The sequence below is a fragment of the Watersipora subatra genome, chromosome 2 (assembly GCF_963576615.1).
Source record: "Watersipora subatra chromosome 2, tzWatSuba1.1, whole genome shotgun sequence".
Classification (NCBI taxonomy): Eukaryota; Metazoa; Bryozoa; class Gymnolaemata; order Cheilostomatida; family Watersiporidae; genus Watersipora; species Watersipora subatra.
Window position 1 is genome coordinate 4175938 of NC_088709.1, and position 23892 is coordinate 4199829.

Below are 23892 nucleotides of genomic sequence, written 5' to 3' on the forward strand. Positions count from 1 at the left end.
AGAGATCTCTGTGTAGTAAGTAGAGATCATTGTGTAGTAAGGAGAGAGCACTGTATAGTAAAAAGAGATCATTGTGTAAGAAGAAGAGATCACTGTGTTGTAAGAAGAGATCACTGTGTAGTAATGAGGGAGCATTGTGTAAGAAGAAGAGATCACTGTGTAATAAGTAGAGATCACTGTGTAGTAAGGAGAGATCACTATCTTGTAAGGAGAGAACACTATGTAGTAAGGAGAGATCATTGTGTAAGAAGAAGAGATCACTGTGTTGTACGTAAGTAGAGAACACTGTGTAATAAGGAGACATCACTGTATAGTAAGGAGAGAGCATTGAGTAAGAAGAAGAGATCACTGTGTTGTAAGTAGAGATCACTGTGTAGTAAGGAGAGAGCATTGTGTAAGAAGAAGAGATCACTGTGTAGTAAGTAGAGATCACTGTGTAGTAAGGAGAGATCACTATCTTGTAAGGAGAGAACACTGTGTAGTAAGGAGAGATCATTGTGTAAGAAGAAGAGATCACTGTGTAGTAAGGAAGTAAGGAGAGATCACTGTGTAGTAAGAAGAGATCACTCTGTAGTAAGGAGAGATCCCTGTGTTGTAAGTAGAGATCACTGTGTAGTAAGGAGAGATCACTGTATAGTAAAGAGAGAGCATTGTGTCGCAAAGATAGATAATTTCGTGATAAGGAAAGATCAATGGATAGTAATTAGAGATCATTGTGTAGTAAGAAGAGATCACTATCTTGTAAGGAGAAAACACAGTGTAGTAAGGAGAGATCATTGTGTAAGAAGAAGAGATCACTGTGTAGTAAGGAGAGATCATTTATAATTTCATACAGTAATGGCAAACAATGCTTTTGTCTCTTAGCATCTAGTAAACATTCCGTTCCTAAATTTACTTGAAAAAATTCAGCTGGTCGCATTATATTGCTTAAAAAAGCAATTAAAGCAAATGGCTTAGCACAACAGTTCATGCATGTCTAAATTAATGCTCTTTATGTTTGGTTATTTACTTTAACAAAACATCAATTTTATTCCAAGCTTCAAAGTCATTGGAAGATTATTATTTTTCCTATTCAGTTGTTTATTAGACATATTTGTACGACACACTCATTGAATGTGATATATCTGATATATATGTATCAGATATATTTGATATATATAATATATATACATATCAGCGAAAATTTGTTTATATACATGTATATAAAATGTCGTTTCAAATTAATTAAGTTAAAAAGAGAACTCTCAACTCTATTAGTTCAGTATATTAAAACTAGATGATTTTTATGATTCATTTTTGTTGTGGCTGCCTGATGAGCACCAAGCGTGCAAGAACATTTTAGCTGTCATTAGAAATTTTAATCATATAAATCCTTTAGCTTTTATATATACATATCATTCTCTGAGTCAAACCAATGATATACAGCCCAAAATGGCCCCCAAAATATACAGCCCAAAATTGGGGCTGTATATCATTGGTCAAACAGATTGGTAGGAAGGGTGAACACCAACAAGCGCTTCTATCTAGCGTTCGATTGCGAAGCAACGCTATTATCTTTATAATTATTTTAATCTAGGAGAGATTTTTGTTTACTGTCTGTATAACATAACCGCTCTGTTATAGCCGTGTACATTCACCACAGAGTAAACATGTAGGTTGACGACTCCTAATCGTAAAATATGATATATTGGTGAAATTAGGGTTAAAAACAACCAAATTTCAAGTGTTACCATAAAGAATGTATTTGATAAACCAATATTGTTTTCAGGCAACTTTTGAGGAAGTATTTGGAGAGCCCGATGCTAGCCACTCTCCCGAATGCGCGTGGAAGTGTGGTTTCAACTGCTATGAGGGCAGCAGAAAGTACTGCTATCTGTTCTGTACTGTTATTTCTACCTGGTGCGCTGGTCTCTACTGGGGATGCTTCTACGCCTGCATGTCTTGCTGCCTCATCTGGTGGGTCACACCCGGACTAAAATGCTACAAGATCATTTTCACTTGCACTATGGAATACGTCACATCCCTCATCGACTGCTGCTGTGGAACCATGTGTTCAGCTATTGGGAATATGTTCTCACGTATCAAAGTGCAACAAGGTTGATAGATTACAAACTATGTACCAGATGAAATAACTTGTTATTATAAAGTTATCTCGATAAAAACTCTATAAAAGTTACATGTACTTGTTTGCAAATCTACTATCTGGTCATGATGATGATGCCATCTTACTAATATGGTTTCTCTGCATTTAGGCATTATTCTGCATATGACAGCCATCGAACATACATCATACCTGTGTGCACATGTATATTATTTCAAATTCAAAATATGTATAATGTTTTTTTATGGCTATAATGAATGATGCTATGAAGTCATGAAGTGAAAAGATTTTCAAAAATAATACAATAAAAAGACTCAAATATGATAATCTAGGAATAACAAATGACTCACTGATTGACAGATAGCACCAAAGTTCAAAAGAACAAGTTATATTATATTATAGTTTTAATTGCTTCTAATCGCTTTATACAAATTAGAAGCTTGTCAGATAGCGTGACCTCAAATATCTAGACCTTCTCAAAAACTGTCTAAACTATAGCAAAGACTATTTCATGAGTGTTATCACGATCCAAACAATTTTTGAATGGAAGCTAATAATTTGTTATAAAACACTGGAAGCTTTTGACTGCATGATTTTATCTGACTAGTTCTTAGTCGGAGTCCGCGTGGGATGAAAGTTCTGGCTCTGTTGATGCAGAAAGGGTAGAGTCTTCGAGGAGAGGAGCTGACGGACCCTGCCCTGTACTATTGTAAGTGGTAGCAGCAGGTTCACCCACCAGCGGCTCCAGTTCATCTTTATGCCTGTTCTGCAGCACAACAAACCCATGTCGACAACACAGCCATACACTCGAGCATAAATAATGAATTGGCAATTGCTTTATTGCTGGACAGTTAAAAGTACTTGTGAGAGACATAGGCATAAAAGAGAGTGCGCATCAAGCATAGACCTAATAATTATACTAATAGTTAATACAATACTACAGTTAATAGGTCTATGGTAGCAAGTAACAATGATGTAACAATAAAAATTTCTCGCTACTTTCAATTATCTACATGTATATTTCTCAAAGTTAGTCGCTGTATGTGTATTCGTAGGTCTGATTGTCCAGCTATAAATCTTAAAATCTTGGAAAAAAGATTCCGTACTGAAGATTATTCGATCTCAGACCATGGCTTTCACCAATTGGATGCCCTACTCACTAGACTACAGAAATTGAATTGCGAGCTTGCCAATATAAGTCATTATATGAGAGCAAATACCTAACGGCTTTGCGTCAGCACGGGTTATAGCAACGTCACAAGAAGCTGTTCGCTCACATTATTAAACGTACTGACTAATAGCGCGCAGGCTTATAGCAAGCAACTCTCACTACTTCTCATTGTTTATAAGACAAAACACTTTTCTCATGATATGTAGTTTGAAAGTTAGAATGGCAAATGTTGTTATATGTTAAATACAAATCAATTTTCTGTCTAAAGACTTTTCTATTACCCGGGCAACGCCGGGTAGCACAGCCAGTAAATGTATAAATGTAAAAGATGTGTAAAATAATTATCTAGCATAGACTACTGTAGGCAATTGTCTATAGTTAGGTAATGACATAAACTATTGTAGGCAGATGTCTATGGCATCCATGAAACATTATGTCTAACTTAAAACTCTCAGTCTCTTTGTACATTTTCGTATGTAATAGAGGGGAAAATCAAATCCAAACAACTCAAAACTGTGCATTATTTACCATGTAACAATACTTACGATACGAGACAACAAGTGCATAACTCCGCCTGTTGGCCTTGTGGCATTTAATAACAATAGTTCAAAAATTAATTACCGTAATAGCAAAAGAAATAGAATTACTGGTGCTCGCAAGAGGGCTGTTACCTCTGAGAGCTCTCACCATACCTTCAAGCATAGGCGTGTAAAAAGGACCGCTGCAATAACAATCATTAACCCTCCTAGTGCATAGAGAAGATAACTCATATCTGTAGCAACTGCCATCAGTTGCATCATAGACAAGTACAGGTCTTGATTTGTACCGTCAACTTGGGCGCTCTGCAACAAGAGATGTAACTAGTTTGGAAGGTTTTATCAAGTAGGTCTGAGAACTAGCAAAAGATACTCTTATTCTCTGTTAACCCTTGCCTTTAACTACTAACTTATAAAAAGCAAGGTTATAGAGAGGAACTGTTCAATATGCTCTGGGTTGCAGGCAGAAGAGAGACTACCAGAGTAGTTCTAAATATCCTAATCGCTTGTACAACATCAAGTAGTTTATGTTTACATGATGGCATTACCCCGAAGCGTAGATCTTGATGGTTCTTTGAACGGCAGTTAAACCTCGGCTAACGACATGCAAAAACTAATCCAATGAAATTTGATTTGTATATTGGCAGCATCGTATGTCGGAGCAAACATCTCTACAAGAATACTTTGTATGTGACTTAATTTGATCTTTAGCACCAAAACAATGATAGGTATTTCAGGTAGCTAAATCCGGTACTCAGACAAATGCATTATATAAAACTATTCTACAAACCTGCATGTTAAAAGCTAAATTAATAGAGTGATAATCAATAACAAGAAATTTTTTATTACTTTGCTTTACAAACGTGTGAGTAGGAGTGTAGGTAATGTTTACGGTCATTGAGAGAGTGAGTGATATGAATACTTGCAACATTTAACTTACTCAAACTTACACTAAATGTAGTTTACGTCGACTAAATTCATCCATCTTCTTATAATTCTGATGTTTTGTCCCTTACTTCTATCAACTGCTTTGTTTTCACTTTAAAACTGTGATGCTACAGAAAATCGCGATCATTGTATGGTGGAAGTTACTTCATATATCGAGACAGATATTTGCTCAAACTTTCATAGCACGTTCAAAAATGCTTTTTAAGAGGTGTCAAGGTTGAACTGCATATGTGATCTATTCTTGATATTGTCCCCTCATGTCTTCATACAGCGAGACGATTCAGGTACTTATCAACAAATCAAGTTTGATATAAAATAAGGAGCAACAGAAGGAAAAGAGGAAAACAGTGATTTGTGAAGTCAACTCAAACTGGCGCATTAATTTGACCAGAACAACTTAGTCACTTGATTAATGCAAATTAACTAATCAAATATCTGGTGCTAAGAGCAAAATGTTACATATTTGAATAGAACAATCAGAATAAAGTGTTAACAGTTTGAAGCCTGGAAACGAAATAATTTGAGTTTGTTTTCCTACCAGATACTAAACCTGAGTGAACTCAGCTGCTACTGATACTATACCTGAGTGAACTCAGCTTCTACTGATACTACACCTGAGTGAACTCAGCTGCTACTGATACTGCACCTAAATGAACTCGGCTGCTACTGATACTACACCTGAGTGAACTCAGCTGCTACTGATACTACACCTGAGTGAACTCAGCTGCTACTGATACTACACCTGAGTGAACTCAGCTGCTACTGATACTATACTTGAGTAAACTCGGCTGCTACTGATACTACACCTGAGTGAACTCGGCTGCTACTGATATTACACCTGAGTGAACTCAACTGCTAGTGATACTACACTTGAGTGAACTCAGCTGCTACTGATACTACACCTGAGTGAACTCAACTGCTACTGATACTGCACCTGAGTGAACTCGGCTGCTACTGATACTACACCTGAGTGAGCTCAGCTGGTACTGATACTACACTTGAGTAAACTCAGCTGCTACTGATACTACACCTGAGTGAACTCGGCTGCTACTGATACTACACCTGAGTGAACTCAGCTGCTACTGATACTGCACCTAAATGAACTCGGCTGCTACTGATACTACACCTGAGTGAACTCGGCTGCTACTGATACTACACTTGAGTAAACTCAGCTGCTACTGATACTACACCTGAGTGAACTCGGCTGCTACTGATACTACACCTGAGTGAACTCAGCTGTTACTGATACTGCACCTAAATGAACTCGGCTGCTACTGATACTGCACCTAAATGAACTCGGCTGCTACTGATACTACACCTGAGTGAACTCAGCTGCTACTGATACTACACTTGAGTGAACACAGCTTCTACTGATACTACACCTGAGTGAACTCAGCTGCTACTGATACTGCACCTAAATGAACTCGGCTGCTACTGATACTACACCCGAGTGAACTCAGCTGCTACTGATACTACAATTGAGTGAACTCAGCTGCATAGTTTTGATTTGTTTTTCTCCATCTTTAATTTTTTCTGTCTACGTAGGATTATGATATTTTGGTCTCTTTGTACATGATACGTTTTCAATATATATTTCAAGCTGTATCAGGCTGTATTTCAAGCTGTATCAGGCTGTATTTCAAGCTGTATCAGGCTGTATTTCAAGCTGTATCAGGCTGTATTTCAAGCTGTATCAGGCTGTATTCCAAGCTGCATCAGGCTGTATTTCAAGCTGTATCAGGCTGTATTTCAAGCTGTATCAGGCTGTATTTCAAGCTGTATTAGTTCTGAAGATATTGCTGAAACACTGAGGATACTTCTAACCGACCGAGGAATAAAAATGACTGACAGAACATGAGTTTCTAATGACAAACTGACTGAAATTCTGAGTAATAAAAGATAAAAAATAGACAAAACTAAAGAGCTTCCTTTGCTCAGCAATAAGAAATTTACATTAGAACTAAATGATTTTGTTAATAACAAATATATACACTCTATCAGACTCATTGTACTACAATCATTATGTTTTTTCAGTTACCTCTAAAACATTACACCTTTGAAAGATTCTGAAAAAAACTATTGACTTTATTTAATTTCCGTTTTCTTTTGGAATTCTACAAGCTTTGAGCTTTGTCATTGTCCATCGTTTGACGTGTTTATCTATAGCTATATTTATCTATAGCTATGTTTGACGTGTTTATCTATAGCTATATTTATCTATAGGTATGTTTGACGTGTTTATCTATAGCTATATTTATCTATAGCTATGTTTGACGTGTTTATCTATAGCTATTATAATCTAGAAATGAAAGACCGGCTTCGTGCTTAATTTGATCTCGGAACTTCCAGTTCAGCAGGCGATGCCCTAACCAAAAAAGCTACCCAAGAAGCAATGCACTCGTTTGGCGATACGAGTCGTTATGTCGATAAAAATGGCACTCTGCGTGGCACTCTGCGTTACACCACATCGCTAAAGCTTGCTCTCACAGCTCTTATTAGTAAGTTAGCAATATGGATAGTAGCTTACTCAAATTAGTCATTGGCGATATGCCAGGCTAGTGGCGAGTGGCAAGCAATTACAATACCTGGCACTGTTTATGTTTCTCTAGTTGTCAATAAGTTATTGATACAAAACAAATATGTTGATCTACGTCGGTAGATGTAAAACTGATGTAACTGCGATTGGCTGAAGCAGCTTACTCTAACAAACATCTTTATTCTATTTTATTCATGTCCACCACAAGCTAATTTCATCTAAAGTTCCTTTTGTAAGGCGATAACAACATGCCTTTACACAGAGAACTATTCATACGTAGACAAAAGTATTCTCACTGGTACCAGATATATGAGGGCCACTAGTGTAATTCATATAACAGTTTATGAAGCATCTAAGATAATTTATAAAGTAATTAAATTTGTTAAAATCCAGTTTATCTTACAGTTTAATTCATGTCATTCATGTATTTACATGCATGTACTTCGCCGTTATCAACACTAACGTGGAACACGCTCTTCCTTGAACAAAAATATAGCAATGCATATAGCTAGACAAACGTTGTTGCTATCTCAGACTGCTGATAACTCGTATTAGAAACAAATAATCTCATGATACTTTAATAAAAGAAATGATAAATCCATCAAGAATGTCATGGAATTCATATGACTGAGGCCAAGTCTTCATTTGCCATCCCGAGAGAAATTCTGTAGCATTGGTGCATGTCGCCATAGCAAAAATTTACACTACGCATAGGTACATTTTGTTGGTGTGCATAACCAGGCCTTTAAAGCTACAGCTATATAATGTGGTAAAAATGTTGAGAGAATAGGAGAGTAGAAAGGAGGAAGTTGTGTCAGGGAAGAACTAGTGAAGAAAACCAGGCAGGCTGACTACTTTCTCCTAGGAGTTATCGTCACCTTAAGCTCATATTTAGGATGATGTTTTTGCTAAACACGTTAAAAATTGTCTTTGAACCAAAAAACCATATAGATAAATTACTTTTTAACTCCCAGTCCTGTAGACCATAACAAACAAAATTTACAAAAAATTCGAGAAGAAAACCAACATTTGGAGTCAATCATTGAGCAGGTTGACCATCTTAAGAATGGTAAATATTTGATATATTAAATATAAAAAACTACTACAAAATAAAATATACCGTATATGAAAATCGTAAAATATTACAGTTAAAAATACAATAATTGTTTTTTCTTGTCTTCTTGTAGTGTAGGCAGTGTACAATCCGTGAAAATGAGATAAGTTTAATAATGAAAGCGGAGGTTGTTTACGTTGTTGCCTAGATTGCGCCATGTTGACCTACCTAAATTTATTAACAACTCCGAAGAAACTAATGATACTTTTTTAGGAAGGAAGAAATGAAGGAATTTTATTGGCAGTTTGTGAGCGTGCCCACTATATCGTTTGCTAGTGAATCGCTCAAGTGTGTTTAGGCACACACCAGCAATATCTCAGCCCTCCTCATGACGCTCGCGATAAAATCGCCTAGTGTGTTTGGACCTTTAGACCTCTCAAGACAAAACAGATGATCAATTGATTCGATATTTACCTCATTGAGCCACACAATAGGGAACACCATCTCATCTACATCTGCCAACACGGGCAAATAGTCTACCTGTCTGACGTACATGTTGATCTGAAGTCTCTTAGCTAGCCTCATGACCATGCCGGTAATCTGCAGAGACAGTACAAGGGCTAAGCATAAATACATCACATTCATAATTGCAGCACGTATAAACAACACATCATTACTACAGCAACAGACTCCTATCTGAATGTTATTATAGTCGCTGATATAAACTATGTCTAGCTATTATAACACACATTAATATAAACTATGTCTAGCTATTATAACACACAGTGGTATAAACTATGTATAGCTATTATAACACACAGTGGTATAAACTATGTATAGCTATTATAACACACAGTGGTATAAACTATGTATAGCTATTATAACACACAGTGATATAAACTATGTATAGCTATTATAACACACAGTGATATAAACTATGTATAGCTATGATAACACAGTTATATAAACTATGTATAGCTATTATAACACACAGTGGTATAAACTATGTATAGCTATTATAACACACAGTGGTATAAACTATGTATAGCTATTATAGCACACAGTGATATATACTATGTATAACTATTATAACACACAGTGGTATAAACTATGTATAGCTCTTATAACACACAGTGATATAAACTATGTATAGCTATTATAACACACAGTAATATAAACTATGTATAGCTATTATAACAGACAGTAATATAAACTATGTATAGCTATTATAACACACAGTGGTATAAACTATGTATAGCTATTATAACACACAGTGGTATAAACTATGTATAGCTATTATAACACACAGTAATAAAGAATATAGCTAACATAACACATAGTGATAAAAATTGTAGGCTAATGAAAAAACTGACAAATTACGAACAAACTTAAGCTTGGTGTGGAATATTTTTCAGAGGTAGGAAAGGTTTCCTGTCACAAACCACACACAGTACCTAGCACAGATGTTCAATGGTAGTGATTCTGGTATTTGATAAAATAATAAACAAGCCTGGATTAGACCATCCAACCTCATCAACACACGCCACTCCCTTTTAGAATAGCTACCCCTAAGTTGGAGCTCCGAAATCTCTCTTAATATAAGTTATTCCCTCTTGACAGTTGTCTTTTTTATGTGAAGATGTTACCTATTACACATGGCAAAACCTTCTAATGAGATTGGCACTATTGTGATCAAATATTTTCCCTGATAAAGAGCATAGAAATATGTAAGGCCACCGAACCAATAGCTGACGCTCAATGCGCTTAGAATACGGTAGTGAAGCGAAACTAGCCTAAGGTCTCCAATTGAATAGGCAATCATTGACACTCAATCTTTTAAACACAACAAATGCTTGAGCAGGCTATATTGTTATCAAGGGGCTATATTGTCATCAAATCTAAAACATTTAAAAACAGTCAAAGAATAGATGCGCAGTTTCTATGCAAACTACCGGCTGACTCGCCCTGCTACAATCTGACTTGCCCTGCTACTAGCTGACTCGCCCTGATACCGGCTGACTCGCCCTGCTACCATCTGACTTGCCCTGCTACTAGCTGACTCACCCTGATACCGGCTGACTCACCCTGATACCGGCTGACTCGCCCTGCTACAATCTGACTTGCCCTGCTACTAGCTGACTCACCCTGATACCGGCTGACTCGCCCTGCTACCGGCTGACTCGCCCTGCTACCAGCTGACTGGCGCTGCTACCGGCTGAATCGTGCTGCTAGCTAGGCACTATGCTCTGCTAACTAGCTGCTTGCTCTGCTAGTTAAAAAAAGTAGCGCTTAGCTAGCAGCCGTTTGCTCTGCTAACTAGGCACTTGCCCTCTAGTTAGGTTCACACAAATTAAACACTGAACATTTCCAAATTTTAACAACTTATCTTTCTGCTTCAAGCGCAAAACGCTGAAGGTATTAGCTAAGTGTTCACAACAAAATGCAAGTCTGGTTGAGATGTTTCAGTTGTAGAGAGAAACTCATAGCGACCTACAGGCTCGACGCACACATCTGTTCGATGCTCTGATTCGACTGGGTGCAGCCCTTCAACTTTGTCAATGTACTGCTTGTCGGCAAACAGGAAGTGAGGAAGAGAAGCGACTACCGGAATTTTAAAATGATCCACTGCAAAGAGAAACAGTCATATAACAAAGGCAGATTCTTCACTAAAGTGTTTGTTTAATAGAATGCACAAGCACACAGTAAACCGAAGACACCGATAAACAAAGAAATAGAAACACCATTCTAATGACTACAACTAGAATGGTGTTTTAAATCCAGCCTGTAGAACAAACAAATAGTAGAAGTCCAATGCACATAGGCGCAAAACATGAGAACTTACGAAGCTGGCAGTTAGAGAGGTTCATCATTCCATCACCAAGGCAATTCCCTAGAGGAGTACAAAAACCAGCATTATCTGGATTCTTTTCTGGACCCAATAATTCTTTTCTCGTTGAAGAATAGCGCCATAGAGTTATGCCTTCACTCGTCTTCTCTTCTGATGTGTACTGTCCATAGAGTGACCTACAGCGGCATTATATCAGAGAGTCTTCTCCTCTTATGAATATAATCTAAGAGTCTCATAGAATGAACCAATAACCAGAATATTTCTTGTATTCTGACACTCGACAAATGACAACATCGGTAGGAAGTGATGTGCTATGAATAACAATAGTAAGAATGAGACAAGACGCACCTGAGCACCTACAGAATTATTTTTAAGGTTTCCATACTTTGGTCCATAACCGCAGCTAAAAACTGTCAAGTAGCCTAAATATACATGCAAACCCAGCCCCTAACTTTGAACTGCACAGTGAAGTTCAACTGACTTTGAATTGTTCAATTGAACATTTCAATTTAACCGCAAATGAAGAACGAGTAAGAAGGATCAAAGTGGATGAAAAAGAACAAGAAGGCAGAAAAGAAAGTTATCAACAGTAACCATGGTGACACATGTACCAATGTGTAGCAGTGGGTGACACATGTACCAATGTGTAGCAGTGGTGACACATGTACCAATATGTAGCAGTGGGTGACAAATGTACCAATATGTAGCAGTGGGTGACGCATGTACCAATATGTAGCAGTGGGTGACAAATGTACCAATATGTAGCAGTGGGTGACACATGTACCAATATGTAGCAGTGGGTGACAAATGTACCAATATGTAGCAGTGGGTGACACATGTACCAATATGTAGCAGTGGTGACACATGTACCAATATGTAGCAGTGGGTGACAAATGTACCAATATGTAGCAGTGGGTGACACATGTACCAATATGTAGCAGTGGGTGACACATGTACCAATATGTAGCAGTGGGTGACAAATGTACCAATATGTAGCAGTGGGTGACACATGTACCAATATGTAGCAGTGGGTGACAAATGTACCAATATGTAGCAGTGGGTGACACATGTACCAATATGTAGCAGTGGTGACACATGTACCAATATGTAGCAGTGGGTGACACATGTACCAATATGTAGCAGTGGGTGACACATGTACCAATATGTAGCAGTGGGTGACAAATGTACCAATATGTAGCAGTGGGTGACACATGTACCAATATGTAGCAGTGGGTGACAAATGTACCAATATGTAGCAGTGGGTGACACATGTACCAATATGTAGCAGTGGTGACACATGTACCAATATGTAGCAGTGGGTGACACATGTACCAATATGTAGCAGTGGGTGACACATGTACCAATATGTAGCAGTGGGTGACACATGTACCAATATGTAGCAGTGGGTGACACATGTACCAATATGTAGCAGTGGGTGACACATGTACCAATATGTAGCAGTGGGTGACACATGTACCAATATGTAGCAGTGGGTGACACATGTACCAATATGTAGCAGTGGGTGACACATGTACCAATATGTAGCAGTGGGTGACACATGTACCAATATGTAGCAGTGGGTGACACATGTACCAATATGTAGCAGTGGGTGACACATGTACCAATATGTAGCAGTGGGTGACACATGTACCAATATGTAGCAGTGGGTGACACATGTACCAATATGTAGCAGTGAGTGACACATGTACCAATATGTAGCAGTGGGTGACACATGTACCAATATGTAGCAGTGGGTGACACATGTACCAATATGTAGCAGTGGGTGACACATGTACCAATATGTAGCAGTGGGTGACACATGTACCAATATGTAGCAGTGGGTGACACATGTACCAATATGTAGCAGTGGGTGACAAATGTACCAATATGTAGCAGTGGGTGACACATGTACCAATATGTAGCAGTGGTGACACATGTACCAATATGTAGCAGTGGGTGACACATGTACCAATATGTAGCAGTGGGTGACACATGTACCAATATGTAGCAGTGGGTGACGCATGTACCAATATGTAGCAGTGGGTGACACATGTACCAATATGTAGCAGTGGGTGACACATGTACCAATATGTAGCAGTGGGTGACACATGTACCAATATGTAGCAGTGGGTGACACATGTACCAATATGTAGCAGTGGGTGACACATGTACCAATATGTAGCAGTGGGTGACAAATGTACCAATATGTAGCAGTGGGTGACACATGTACCAATATGTAGCAGTGGGTGACACATGTACCAATATGTAGCAGTGGGTGACACATGTACCAATATGTAGCAGTGGGTGACAAATGTACCAATATGTAGCAGTGGTGACACATGTACCAATATGTAGCAGTGGGTGACACATGTACCAATATGTAGCAGTGGGTGACACATGTACCAATATGTAGCAGTGGGTGACGCATGTACCAATGTGTAGCAGTGGTGACACATGTACCAATATGTAGCAGTGGGTGACACATGTACCAATATGTAGCAGTGGGTGACACATGTACCAATATGTAGCAGTGGGTGACACATGTACCAATATGTAGCAGTGGGTGACACATGTACCAATATGTAGCAGTGGGTGACACATGTACCAATATGTAGCAGTGGGTGACACATGTACCAATATGTAGCAGTGGGTGACACATGTACCAATGTGTAGCAGTGGTGACACATGTACCAATATGTAGCAGTGGGTGACACATGTACCAATATGTAGCAGTGGTGACACATGTACCAATATGTAGCAGTGGGTGACACATGTACCAATATGTAGCAGTGGGTGACACATGTACCAGTATGTAGCAGTGGGTGACACATGTACCAATATGTAGCAGTGGGTGACACATGTACCAATATGTAGCAGTGGGTGACACATGTACCAATATGTAGCAGTGGGTGACACATGTACCAATATGTAGCAGTGGGTGACACATGTACCAATAACCAACGAAAAGTAAAAACGTAGTTGAGTTTCTAACCCCCACTCTTTGGCTCTCAGGTTACCCTTGAGTTGTACCAACACGACAGCCACAGACAAAAGTTGTAGAACCTAACTGTTTTTTACTTTTTGTTGGCTAATGAAACATTTTTTGCTCTCTAGTTCGTGTTTTCAAAGCGCACACTCTGGAAGGTTATATTATATAATCATATTTCATGCAAAACTAGGAGGTACAGATTAGTAACTGCGCATAGAACTCACCGACAGATATCTGGTATGAAGAAGTCCATCCTTTTGTTGGTAACTTTGTTCAGATGTGGAGATGCTATGGTACCGTCTACAAAGTTGGAATTCCGTTGATATAGACTGCCATTTGGTTTATCAAAAGTTACAGCAAGCGATGTGATATCACAACATATATCAAGTATAGAATATATGAGCAAATGTATATATGAATCAAACCGACAGACAGCCTACAAAAACGTTTGCGAGGTTTGAAAGCCATGACAGGCTCATCTACTGAAAATATGACTCGCCCATCTACTTGAGGCATGACATGCCCATCTACTGAAAATATGACTCGTCCATCTACTTGAGACATGACAGGTCCATCTACTGAAAATATGACTCGCCCATCTACTAAACCTTTGATATATCACACTGTTTACAGTGTCTGATTCGTGTAGAGTGTAGACTATAGCATTCTATAGCATATAATATAGCAGCTGATTCTAATACCAAATTAGTAAAGCTGTTTAAGGAGAGAACAATTACTAAGGTTATTTATTATCCATCAGATAATAATTAACATGCATAAAGACAGCAGTTTATTTATATTGCGTTCCCTGTAACTGACGTCATTTTGAAATTATAAATATTGGAATAAAAATAAATTGATTAATCACATAAAAACGTTGCATATAATAAACGTGTTGAGGACTGAGTCCTTGTGTTGTTGACACACATATATGTGCGCACCATGGATATTACTTGACAAAATACATGGGTCAATATGTCTATAAACCACCTGAAAACTGTTGTACATACAATGCTGTTATAATGTAAACAAAGGAGTTTACTCCTAAATGAGATTAAGAGAAAAAAAACATCAAACTATAAAAATGAGGCAAGTTAGCCTTAGCTACCTACCGGTTCCATTGACCATGTTGGCGTATTGAGTAGACCAGAAGTCGAGAGAAAGCGAGCCATTATAAGCCTCTGTCTGTCCGACTGTGCTGATATTTTTGCTTCCCGTGCTGACTGTCCACACCCCATCATCTGTGTAGTTTTTCTGCAAATTGCACAAAGGTGTCGAGGCTGTTTATTGAGAGAAAAACTGGTCCATGACTACAGCCACACTATGGACTACAGCCGCTGTAAGTACTACAGCCATACTAAGTACTACAACACACTCAGTGCTATACACACACAATAAGCACTACATACACACTAAGTACTACACACATACTAAGAACTACACACACTAAATACTGCAGCCAAAGTACATACTACATACATAGCAAGTACTACAGCAGCAGCACCAAGTACTAAATACACAGTAAGTACTACATACAAAGTAAGTACTACAGTCACAGTAAGTACTACAGTCGCAGTAAGTACTACAGTCACAGTAAGTACTACAGTCATAGTAAGTACTACATACACATACAGTAAGTACTACACGTACAGTAAGTACTACAGCCACAGTAAGTAATAAAGGTACATGCTCAAATAAAAAGGGTTAGTGACTTGTCATTGTCACTTACAGTAAATTTCTACTTTGCTATTGTCAAAGAAGCCTCTCAACAAGTCAAAGCTTACATTGCTCAGTTCACTCAAAAACAGGCAGTGTCTACAAACAACACTAGTGATGTAGACAGTGCTCCATATGGTAGCTGGATATGTACTACTAGCATAAACCACTTGATCGCTCACTCAGTCTCAGTTACAGAAAGAGACTGCTCAAGCTATCAGGAAAAGATTTTTGATAAATAAATCATTTCTAAAAATGCTCCGTGTCTTATTATTAGCGTCGCAATGGCATGGAAAATATACTTTAACTGAAAATCCAAAGCCACAGCAGTCGATGATATTCTATAAAGTAAATTGGATAGAGTAGCAACAAGGCGAACTCTGCTTGTTGAACTAACAAATGATGAAATAAGAAAAGTCACCTTTCATTTTAGCTGCAATAACAGGAGAAAAAACAAATGAATAAACATATAAACATATCTAAATAAGATAGATATAGCCTACAAAGTACAAACAATAACAAATTGCCATCGACAAACCATGTAAATTACCAGCCATATTGTTAGCACTATTACTGCTAAGAGTATTACATGGGTATGGTGTGAGTTACGCATGACTGATAAGCAGTTACACCTATAGGTCAACCGTAAACAGGGAGTGCTAATAAAAAGCTTTTTCTGTATTCTTGCAAGTATGAGTATCAACAGGACAAAGAAGAGCATGTATCAAAGATATTGTAAAAGATATCCGTGCATGTACAGACTACGCAAACAATATTCAAACAAATATGGACAAACTTAAATGCACTCCATATACTGCTATCATATATATATACGTGTAAGAACTCGATGCCCGGTGTTGCACAGGTAATAAAGTAATTACTCAATGAATTTGAGCAACTTACCTGGTATGATAGTAATTTAAGCTAGTCTAAACCTTTACTATAGTAAGAGCCATGTTAAAAGCCAGCTTGATAAACATTACGTTACGCGTAATGATCAACTGTGCTAGTTAATAACCCATAGTATTATCTAAGTGCTTTAAGTATGCCTATTTTAACCGACGTAATGAATATGTGTACGATTATTAATCACTACAGCCAGTTGGGCGCGTGGTCTAATGGGTTGCAGTCTAATGTCTGTAGACCCGGAGGTTCCAAGTTCAAATCCTCCTTGAAGCAGATTGTCTGTCCCTAAAACTTTACCGCTATAACTGGACAGACAAACGATGAGATTTATAGATATACATGTACATGGACTAAGTACATAATTATCTAAAAGATAATTACTTATGTAAAGCTAAAAAGAGTGCTTAATGCAGAGTGTGTATTTAAATCTATAATCAGTTTGAAAAATGGTGCGTGCTAGTACAGCCTATTCTTATTCTCTTATCAGGCTGATGAAAGGATAGACTGCATCTTCAATACTGACAGCAGCTGAAAGCAAGGTATCTACATGTATATAAATGTACTTCACTACATACTACCCATAGTATGTACCATATACTATATAACTAGCAATGATAGCTCAGCATTTGTTCCCCTTGGACAGAAAATATAGTAAAACTTTCCAGACAAATATACTTACTCCAGCAAAAATACCAACAAAATCTGTGTAGAACCAATCAGGCATCATATTCATGGCTGTAGTCATCATAGGGTCATGGTAACCCCAGACAAGCTCATGCATTTTGTACCGCTTGATTAACGTTTCGTTGTAACTGTCAGCGAGTAGTTGAAAGATCTCCTTGATCAAAACTGACTCATACTGGAGTGATTCAGCTACAGTCTGCAACAGACATGCATGCTAGTTCCAAAATACTTGAGCATATAGTACTCTCATATAACAGATATTGGACAGTACTTCCATACGGTAGGCATAGGACAGTACTTCCATACAGTAGACATAGGACAGTACTCTCATATGGTAGGAATATGACAGTACTCTCATATGACAGGTACAGGACAGTACCCATTAACATATAATAATTCATACAGCTGTGCCACTTTAACATACATGGATAAGACAGCAGCTTCAATTTTGGTCCATTTATACTTTATGAGGCAGATGAGAGGCAGTGGCCAACATACTCAGATTTTCTCCTGAACTTTTAGCTGGCACAATGTGTAGATATCACTGACAAGTCTGTTAGCACAGGATTAAATCCCAAATAAGTTTTGTAATCTAACACAACCCATACAAGCACAAACCACAAGCTAACACAATAAATACAATAGAGTACTAAACACGCATGAGTACAATACGCATGCTAGCACTAGCACATGTCTTGTACTACTAGCACAGGTGTTAGTACAAAATATGTACTAGTACCAGATATGTAATAGCACATGATATGTACTAGTATAAGACTTGCTGGTACAAGATGAACTCTAGCCCAAGCTCTACTAATATGAGACTTGCTGGTACAAGATGAACTCTAGCCCACGCTCTACTAATACACATGACATGTACTAGTATAAGACTTGCTGGTACAAGATGAACTCTAGCCCAAGCTCTACTAATACAAGACTTGCAACGGCACAAGAATAACACTAGTATGAAGCTCTAAGATGAAATTAGTGGCTAAAGTGACATGGCGCAGATCCTATATGATAATGACCAGAATTACTGATCTCCTTTCATCTCGACTGACCATTCTTCAGTGCGAGTCACAACTAGGACAAACATGTGAGCTTATCAGCATGCATATCTTTGTCAAGGATGCAGATAACATCTGTGATCAGCTGTATCTCTTGGTACAAACAAAAATAGAAGTTGCTAGCAACCATACTCGTTCCTGAACAAAATATATGTAATCTTGTGAAGGCAGATGCAGTAGTTCAGCAATTAGTGCTGCTAAATAATTTTGGTTTGGAGAGTAAACTTTGAGCAGCTATTAAACTGTAGAAGTTCATTCCTTCTCCAAAGATAGTTGAAGAGGTAGAGCAGCGCAAGTCGCCAAGCCATGATAGAGTTTGATGTCATGTACATACTATGTACTGTATATTGATGAGCCCTTGGATACTAATAGATGACATCATAGTTGGTGGCATAGTTAGTAGCATAGTTGGTAGCATAGTTGGTAGCATAGTTAGCAGCATAGTTGGTAGCATAGGTAGTCCATAGTTAGTAGCATAGTTAGTAGCATAGTTGGTAGCATAGTTGGTAGCATAGTTTATAGCATAGTTGGTAGCATAGTTGGTAGCATAGTTAGTAGCATAGTTGGTAGCATAGTTGGTAGCATAGTTGGTGGCATAGTTGGTAGCATAGTTGGTAGCATAGTTAGTAGGGTAGTTGGTAGCATAGTTAGTAGCATAGTTAGTAGCATAGTTAGTAGCATAGTTAGTAGCATAGTTAGTAGCGTAGTTGGTAGCGTAGTTAGTAGCATAGCTGGTAGCATAGTTGGTAGCATAGTTTATAGCATAGTTGGTAGCATAGTTAGTAGTACAGTTAGTAGTATAGTTGGTAGCGTAGTTGGTAGCATAGTTGGTAGCATAGCTCGTAGCATAGTTAGTAGTATAGTTGGTAGCATAGTTGGTAGCATAGTTGGTAGCGTAGTTAGTAGCATAGTAGCGTAGTTAGTAGCGTAGTTAGTAGCGTAGTTAGTAGCGTAGTTAGTAGCGTAGTTGGTAGCGTAGTTAGTAGCGTAGTTGGTAGCGTAGTTAGTAGCGTAGTTAGTAGCGTAGTTGGTAGCATAGTTGGTAGCATAGTTTATAGCATAGTTGGTAGCATAGTTAGTAGTACAGTTAGTAGTATAGTTGGTAGCGTAGTTGGTAGCATAGTTGGTAGCATAGCTCGTAGCATAGTTAGTAGTATAGTTGGTAGCATAGTTGGTAGCATAGTTGGTAGCGTAGTTAGTAGCATAGTAGCGTAGTTAGTAGCGTAGTTAGTAGCGTAGTTAGTAGCGTAGTTAGTAGCGTAGTTAGTAGCGTAGTTAGTAGTATAGTTAGTAGCATAGTTAGTAGCATAGTTGGTAGCGTAGTTAGTAGCATAGTTGAGAAAGCGAGAAAATGTGTTTTTTCTATTCTATTTATCGAAGTGGCACTTGATAGCAAGCTATGTACTCTGATCCAACAGTTGTCGGTGATGTTAGAAGTCAACAAGCCATGAAAGCTAATTTAATTTATCTTGAAATAATTCTACATTTAATGAAGAGTATATTTTGGACTTACAAAGTACCATATTAGATATTTGTTCAATTATCCATCAAAATTCTCTGTTTCAAGGGCTTATTTGAAATAAAATAAATTATCCAAAGTTCCATAATCTACTTTTTCAAGCAGCTGTACGGAACTAAATCACTCATTGCAACACACTGCGAATTGTCTGGATAAATGATAAGGATGTTTATAAAACGAATAATTGTCACCACTAATCAAATTGAAATAATCACATGAATATTGCCAATTCTATCAAGGCACACATCTTCACAATAACAGAACTAGAGAACAATCTTTTCATTAGAAACTGACACGTATGACTCAGAGCATTCATTCTTCCTTATCACATGAGCCAATTACTAGTTGGCAAGTCATCAAAACTCTCAGTAGGCTAGGCTACAGGAAGTATGAGCTATAACGGTGATGCATAAGACTGATTTGCAGTCTGGACAAGACAGCAAAGTTGGGGGTAGGGAATGGGTGCCCGTGTTGTTGTCAAAGTGTAGGTCACCCCTTTGGCTACACCAAAGTATACGGATTAATGAAGCGTTGTTTCATTAACTTAAATAGGAAAAGTTACTGATTTAAGCTAGTTAATAGCACAAATTATTATATTCATAGTTAATAGTTAATATTATATTATATTGGGGTCAGGGGTTTGGGGCTATGAATATGAATATAATAATATGAATATAATATGAACTAGTTAAACTGTGCTAGTTAATAGCACAAATTATTATAGTCTATGTTATAGCATCTGCATAATTATATCTATAAGTCTTATAGAGGTGCGATTAACCATCATAGAAATAGAATAGCATAGAAACTGTCTGATTCAAAAGTTCATTTTAGAGTTGATACACATTTATAAGCTGGATTTACACGCAAGTGTTTCTTCTTTAGTAACCTTAATAGAATGTGTTTAAAGTCCATAATATATATTATATTATGTTATATTATAGAATGTGATATATTATAATGCAACTGATTAAATGCATGATTGTAGTCATTAACACGAAGTTTGAAGACCAAACAATGACTATATATTAACAGCTTCCAGTAAGCGTTAGCCTTCCCTACTCACGTTAATCCTGTGTCATATGCAAGAAAACATACGATCTGAACTTACTAAAATCATATGGCTGTTTCAAGAAGAATGCTAGAGTCTTTAATTCAATAGCGAAGGTGTTCAGCAGAACTACTGTGAAAAATGAAGGTTTATCTTATTTGACAAATAACAATGCTAATAACACTGTTAATGACAGTGTTAATAACTGTTAATAACTGTTATTAACAGTGTTAATAACAGTGTTATTAACACTGCTATTAACACTGTTAATAACAGTGGTATTAACAGTGTTATTAACAATGTTATTAACACTGTTAATAACACTATTAATTAACAGTGTTTAATTCCTGCATGATGAATTTTTTCCTTACTTAACGCTTTAAGTGGGCCTTCGGACAGACGAGACGGCCCTTATTATTGTAAACGCTAGATGAATACCCGTTTAATGCTGCACGAATAATAAAACAATTACCCGATGAATTTGAGTAATTTACCTGATAAGCCAGTAAAGGTAAGCATACCTTTACTAAAATAATTACTGTCAATTGTACTAGTTAATGACACCAAGATCTTCAAGTGTGATTATTTTAAGTTTTTAACTAATGTAATGAATGGGCTAACAGTAGTGTAGTACTGTCGTAGTGTAGTGGATTAGATCCCTGGTCTGCTGACTGAAAGGTTCCGCGATCAAATCATCTGCGATACTGATTTTTTATTCCTAGATTTCAATCACTATAACTGGACAGATGACAAAACTTTGAGATTTATAGATTAGCAGATTTTAAATGCACCAATATGTATTTGTGACTAATTTATTATGAGAATTTGTGACTAATTTTAATGCATCATGTTTAAAATCACAAGCTAGACAAGTAAAAGTGATTTAATTCTTCGCACTGGTGCTGTTTGGGGCTAGATTTGGGTAAAAGAAACACCAAAGCCTATGGCATAAGCGGGCACTTCCACCAACAAATGGATTAAAGCTTACAATAAACAATCTAAAACTCACTAATGCACACCCTCTCACCGTATAGCATATGGAGGAGCAGAGCAAACCAACAGGTGCAGCCAGACATACCAACAAGTGCAGCTAGACATACCAACAGGTGTAGCCAGACATACCAACAGGTACAGCCAGACATACCAACAGGTGCAGCCAGACATACCAACAGGTGCAGCCAGACATACCAACAGGTGTAGCCAGACATACCAACAGTGGAAGATTGACGGAATATATGATGTCATCTTCTGAGAAACCCTCAGATTTTTTCGGTATGAAGTTCCACCATCGCAAGTTCTTGTAAGTTACTGAGCCATTGCTATGCCAGGTGATGTCAGTTTTGACCCGATGCTCTCTAAAAATGTTCAAGCACACTTCTAGAAATTGAAATGATTTCAGAAACAACAGCCGCTAGATAACTAATTTGTGAACATAGCAAACTGAGGTGAAGGTAACATAGTTATACATGATCAACACAATTGTTCTTAAACACAGTAACTGTTGGCTTACAACTTCAAGCATAGCAGATCTATCTAAGCTGTATACCTGTATGTGTACGGACCAAGTTGAACAAAGTGTGGCTTTTCCTGTTTTGTGGTGAAATTCTCCACATTGGTCAAGTTAAAGACATACCATTGCATATAAATAGGTATTGTTGGGTCATGCCAGTTTCTGTACTGAAGCGAGCCAGCCTTGATCTCCAAATTCTGCAAGATGTCTAGATTGAATATTTCATCATTGTAAGAAATAACACGAAATTTCACACAAAAAGTGTTTGTATTTGTAAGAAATTTGTGTAGCTGTTTTTTGTATGTTAATACCCATGTACTAACATGTCAAGATGTCCAAATATCTAATGTACTCAGGGCAAAACCTACTCTAACAAAAGCAAGAAGTGTACCGCCAGCTAGAATTTACTCCGCTTAGCTATATAGAATATTTCTATGTACAAAATTACTCTTTTCATATCTGGTTGATCGGTAGCTGTTGCTAACTAGAAAACAACAATGTGGATACAAAATAACATGTGATAGCATGTTAACATGTCGGAACTGAACTGCTAGGATATACACTACATATTAACATGTCAGAACTGCACTGTTAGGGTGTACACTACATATTAACATGTGAGAATTGAACTGTTAGGATGTACACTGTATATTAACATGTCAGAACTGAACTGTTAGGATGTACACTATATATTAACATGTCGGAACTGAACTGTTAAGATGTACACTATATATTAACATGTGAGAACTGAGCTGTTTGAATGTACACTACATATTAACATGTCAGAACTGAACTGGTAGGATGTACACTGCATATTAACATGTCGGAACTGAACTGTTAGGATGTACACTGTATATTAACATGTCGGAACTGAACTGCTAGGGTGTTCCCTAGGTTCATAACCAGTGAGCAGACTTACGCTATTGAATACTTGTGGTAAAACAACGAACTGGATTATCAGGCCGATGCAGATCAGCAGAATTCCTATGACAAGTACTGTAACTGTGCAACAATTCTTTCTGCGCATCTCGCTAGCCACCTTCAAACTGAATGCATAAAGACTTCACTCTACACTCTATGTCTGACCATCCGAATGGTGAAATATTCAAATTATAAATAGACAAAATTGCAAACCATGTAAAATTTCATCAAAAATCTTCAAATAAAAACTTAATTCTAATTACATCACAAGAGCCTCAGCTCCAACTGACTAGCAATTAGTCCTAACAGGTTGTTATCGCGAGACATAAACTGGA

At 37.5% G+C, this 23892-nt stretch overlaps 1 protein-coding gene across 2 annotated transcripts; it reads right to left on the bottom strand.

The window, feature by feature from the left end:
* Nucleotides 1-2290: 2290 nt before the first annotated feature.
* LOC137386847 (lysosome membrane protein 2-like) lies at nucleotides 2291-23677 on the bottom strand. 2 transcript variants are annotated; one of them, XM_068073014.1, is made up of 11 exons: nucleotides 23556-23677; nucleotides 22673-22833; nucleotides 22337-22481; nucleotides 17485-17685; nucleotides 15296-15437; nucleotides 14408-14483; nucleotides 11189-11370; nucleotides 10841-10971; nucleotides 8821-8946; nucleotides 3965-4114; nucleotides 2291-2867 (listed from the first exon to the last, which is right to left on the bottom strand). In XM_068073014.1, the coding sequence occupies exons 1-11, from the start codon at nucleotides 23661-23663 to the stop codon at nucleotides 2712-2714; spliced, it is 1578 nt and encodes a 525-aa protein (XP_067929115.1). In that variant the 5' UTR covers nucleotides 23664-23677; the 3' UTR covers nucleotides 2291-2711. The 2 variants fall into 2 exon arrangements, with proteins under 2 accessions (XP_067929115.1, XP_067929116.1); XM_068073015.1 differs by having other exon boundaries at nucleotides 2729-2862.
* Between the last annotated feature and the right edge of the window lie 215 nt (nucleotides 23678-23892).

Coding starts and splice junctions, on each gene's coding strand:
- LOC137386847 (XM_068073014.1), bottom strand. CDS start 23,663: ATGCGCAGAAAGAATTGTTGCACAGTTACAGTACTTGTCATAGGAATT. Junction 11,371..14,407: donor TTCATACCAGATATCTGTCG/GTGAGTTCTATG, acceptor ATGCCGCTGTAG/GTCACTCTATGGACAGTACA. Junction 2,868..3,964: donor TTACACGCCTATGCTTGAAG/GTATGGTGAGAG, acceptor GTTGTGCTGCAG/AACAGGCATAAAGATGAACT.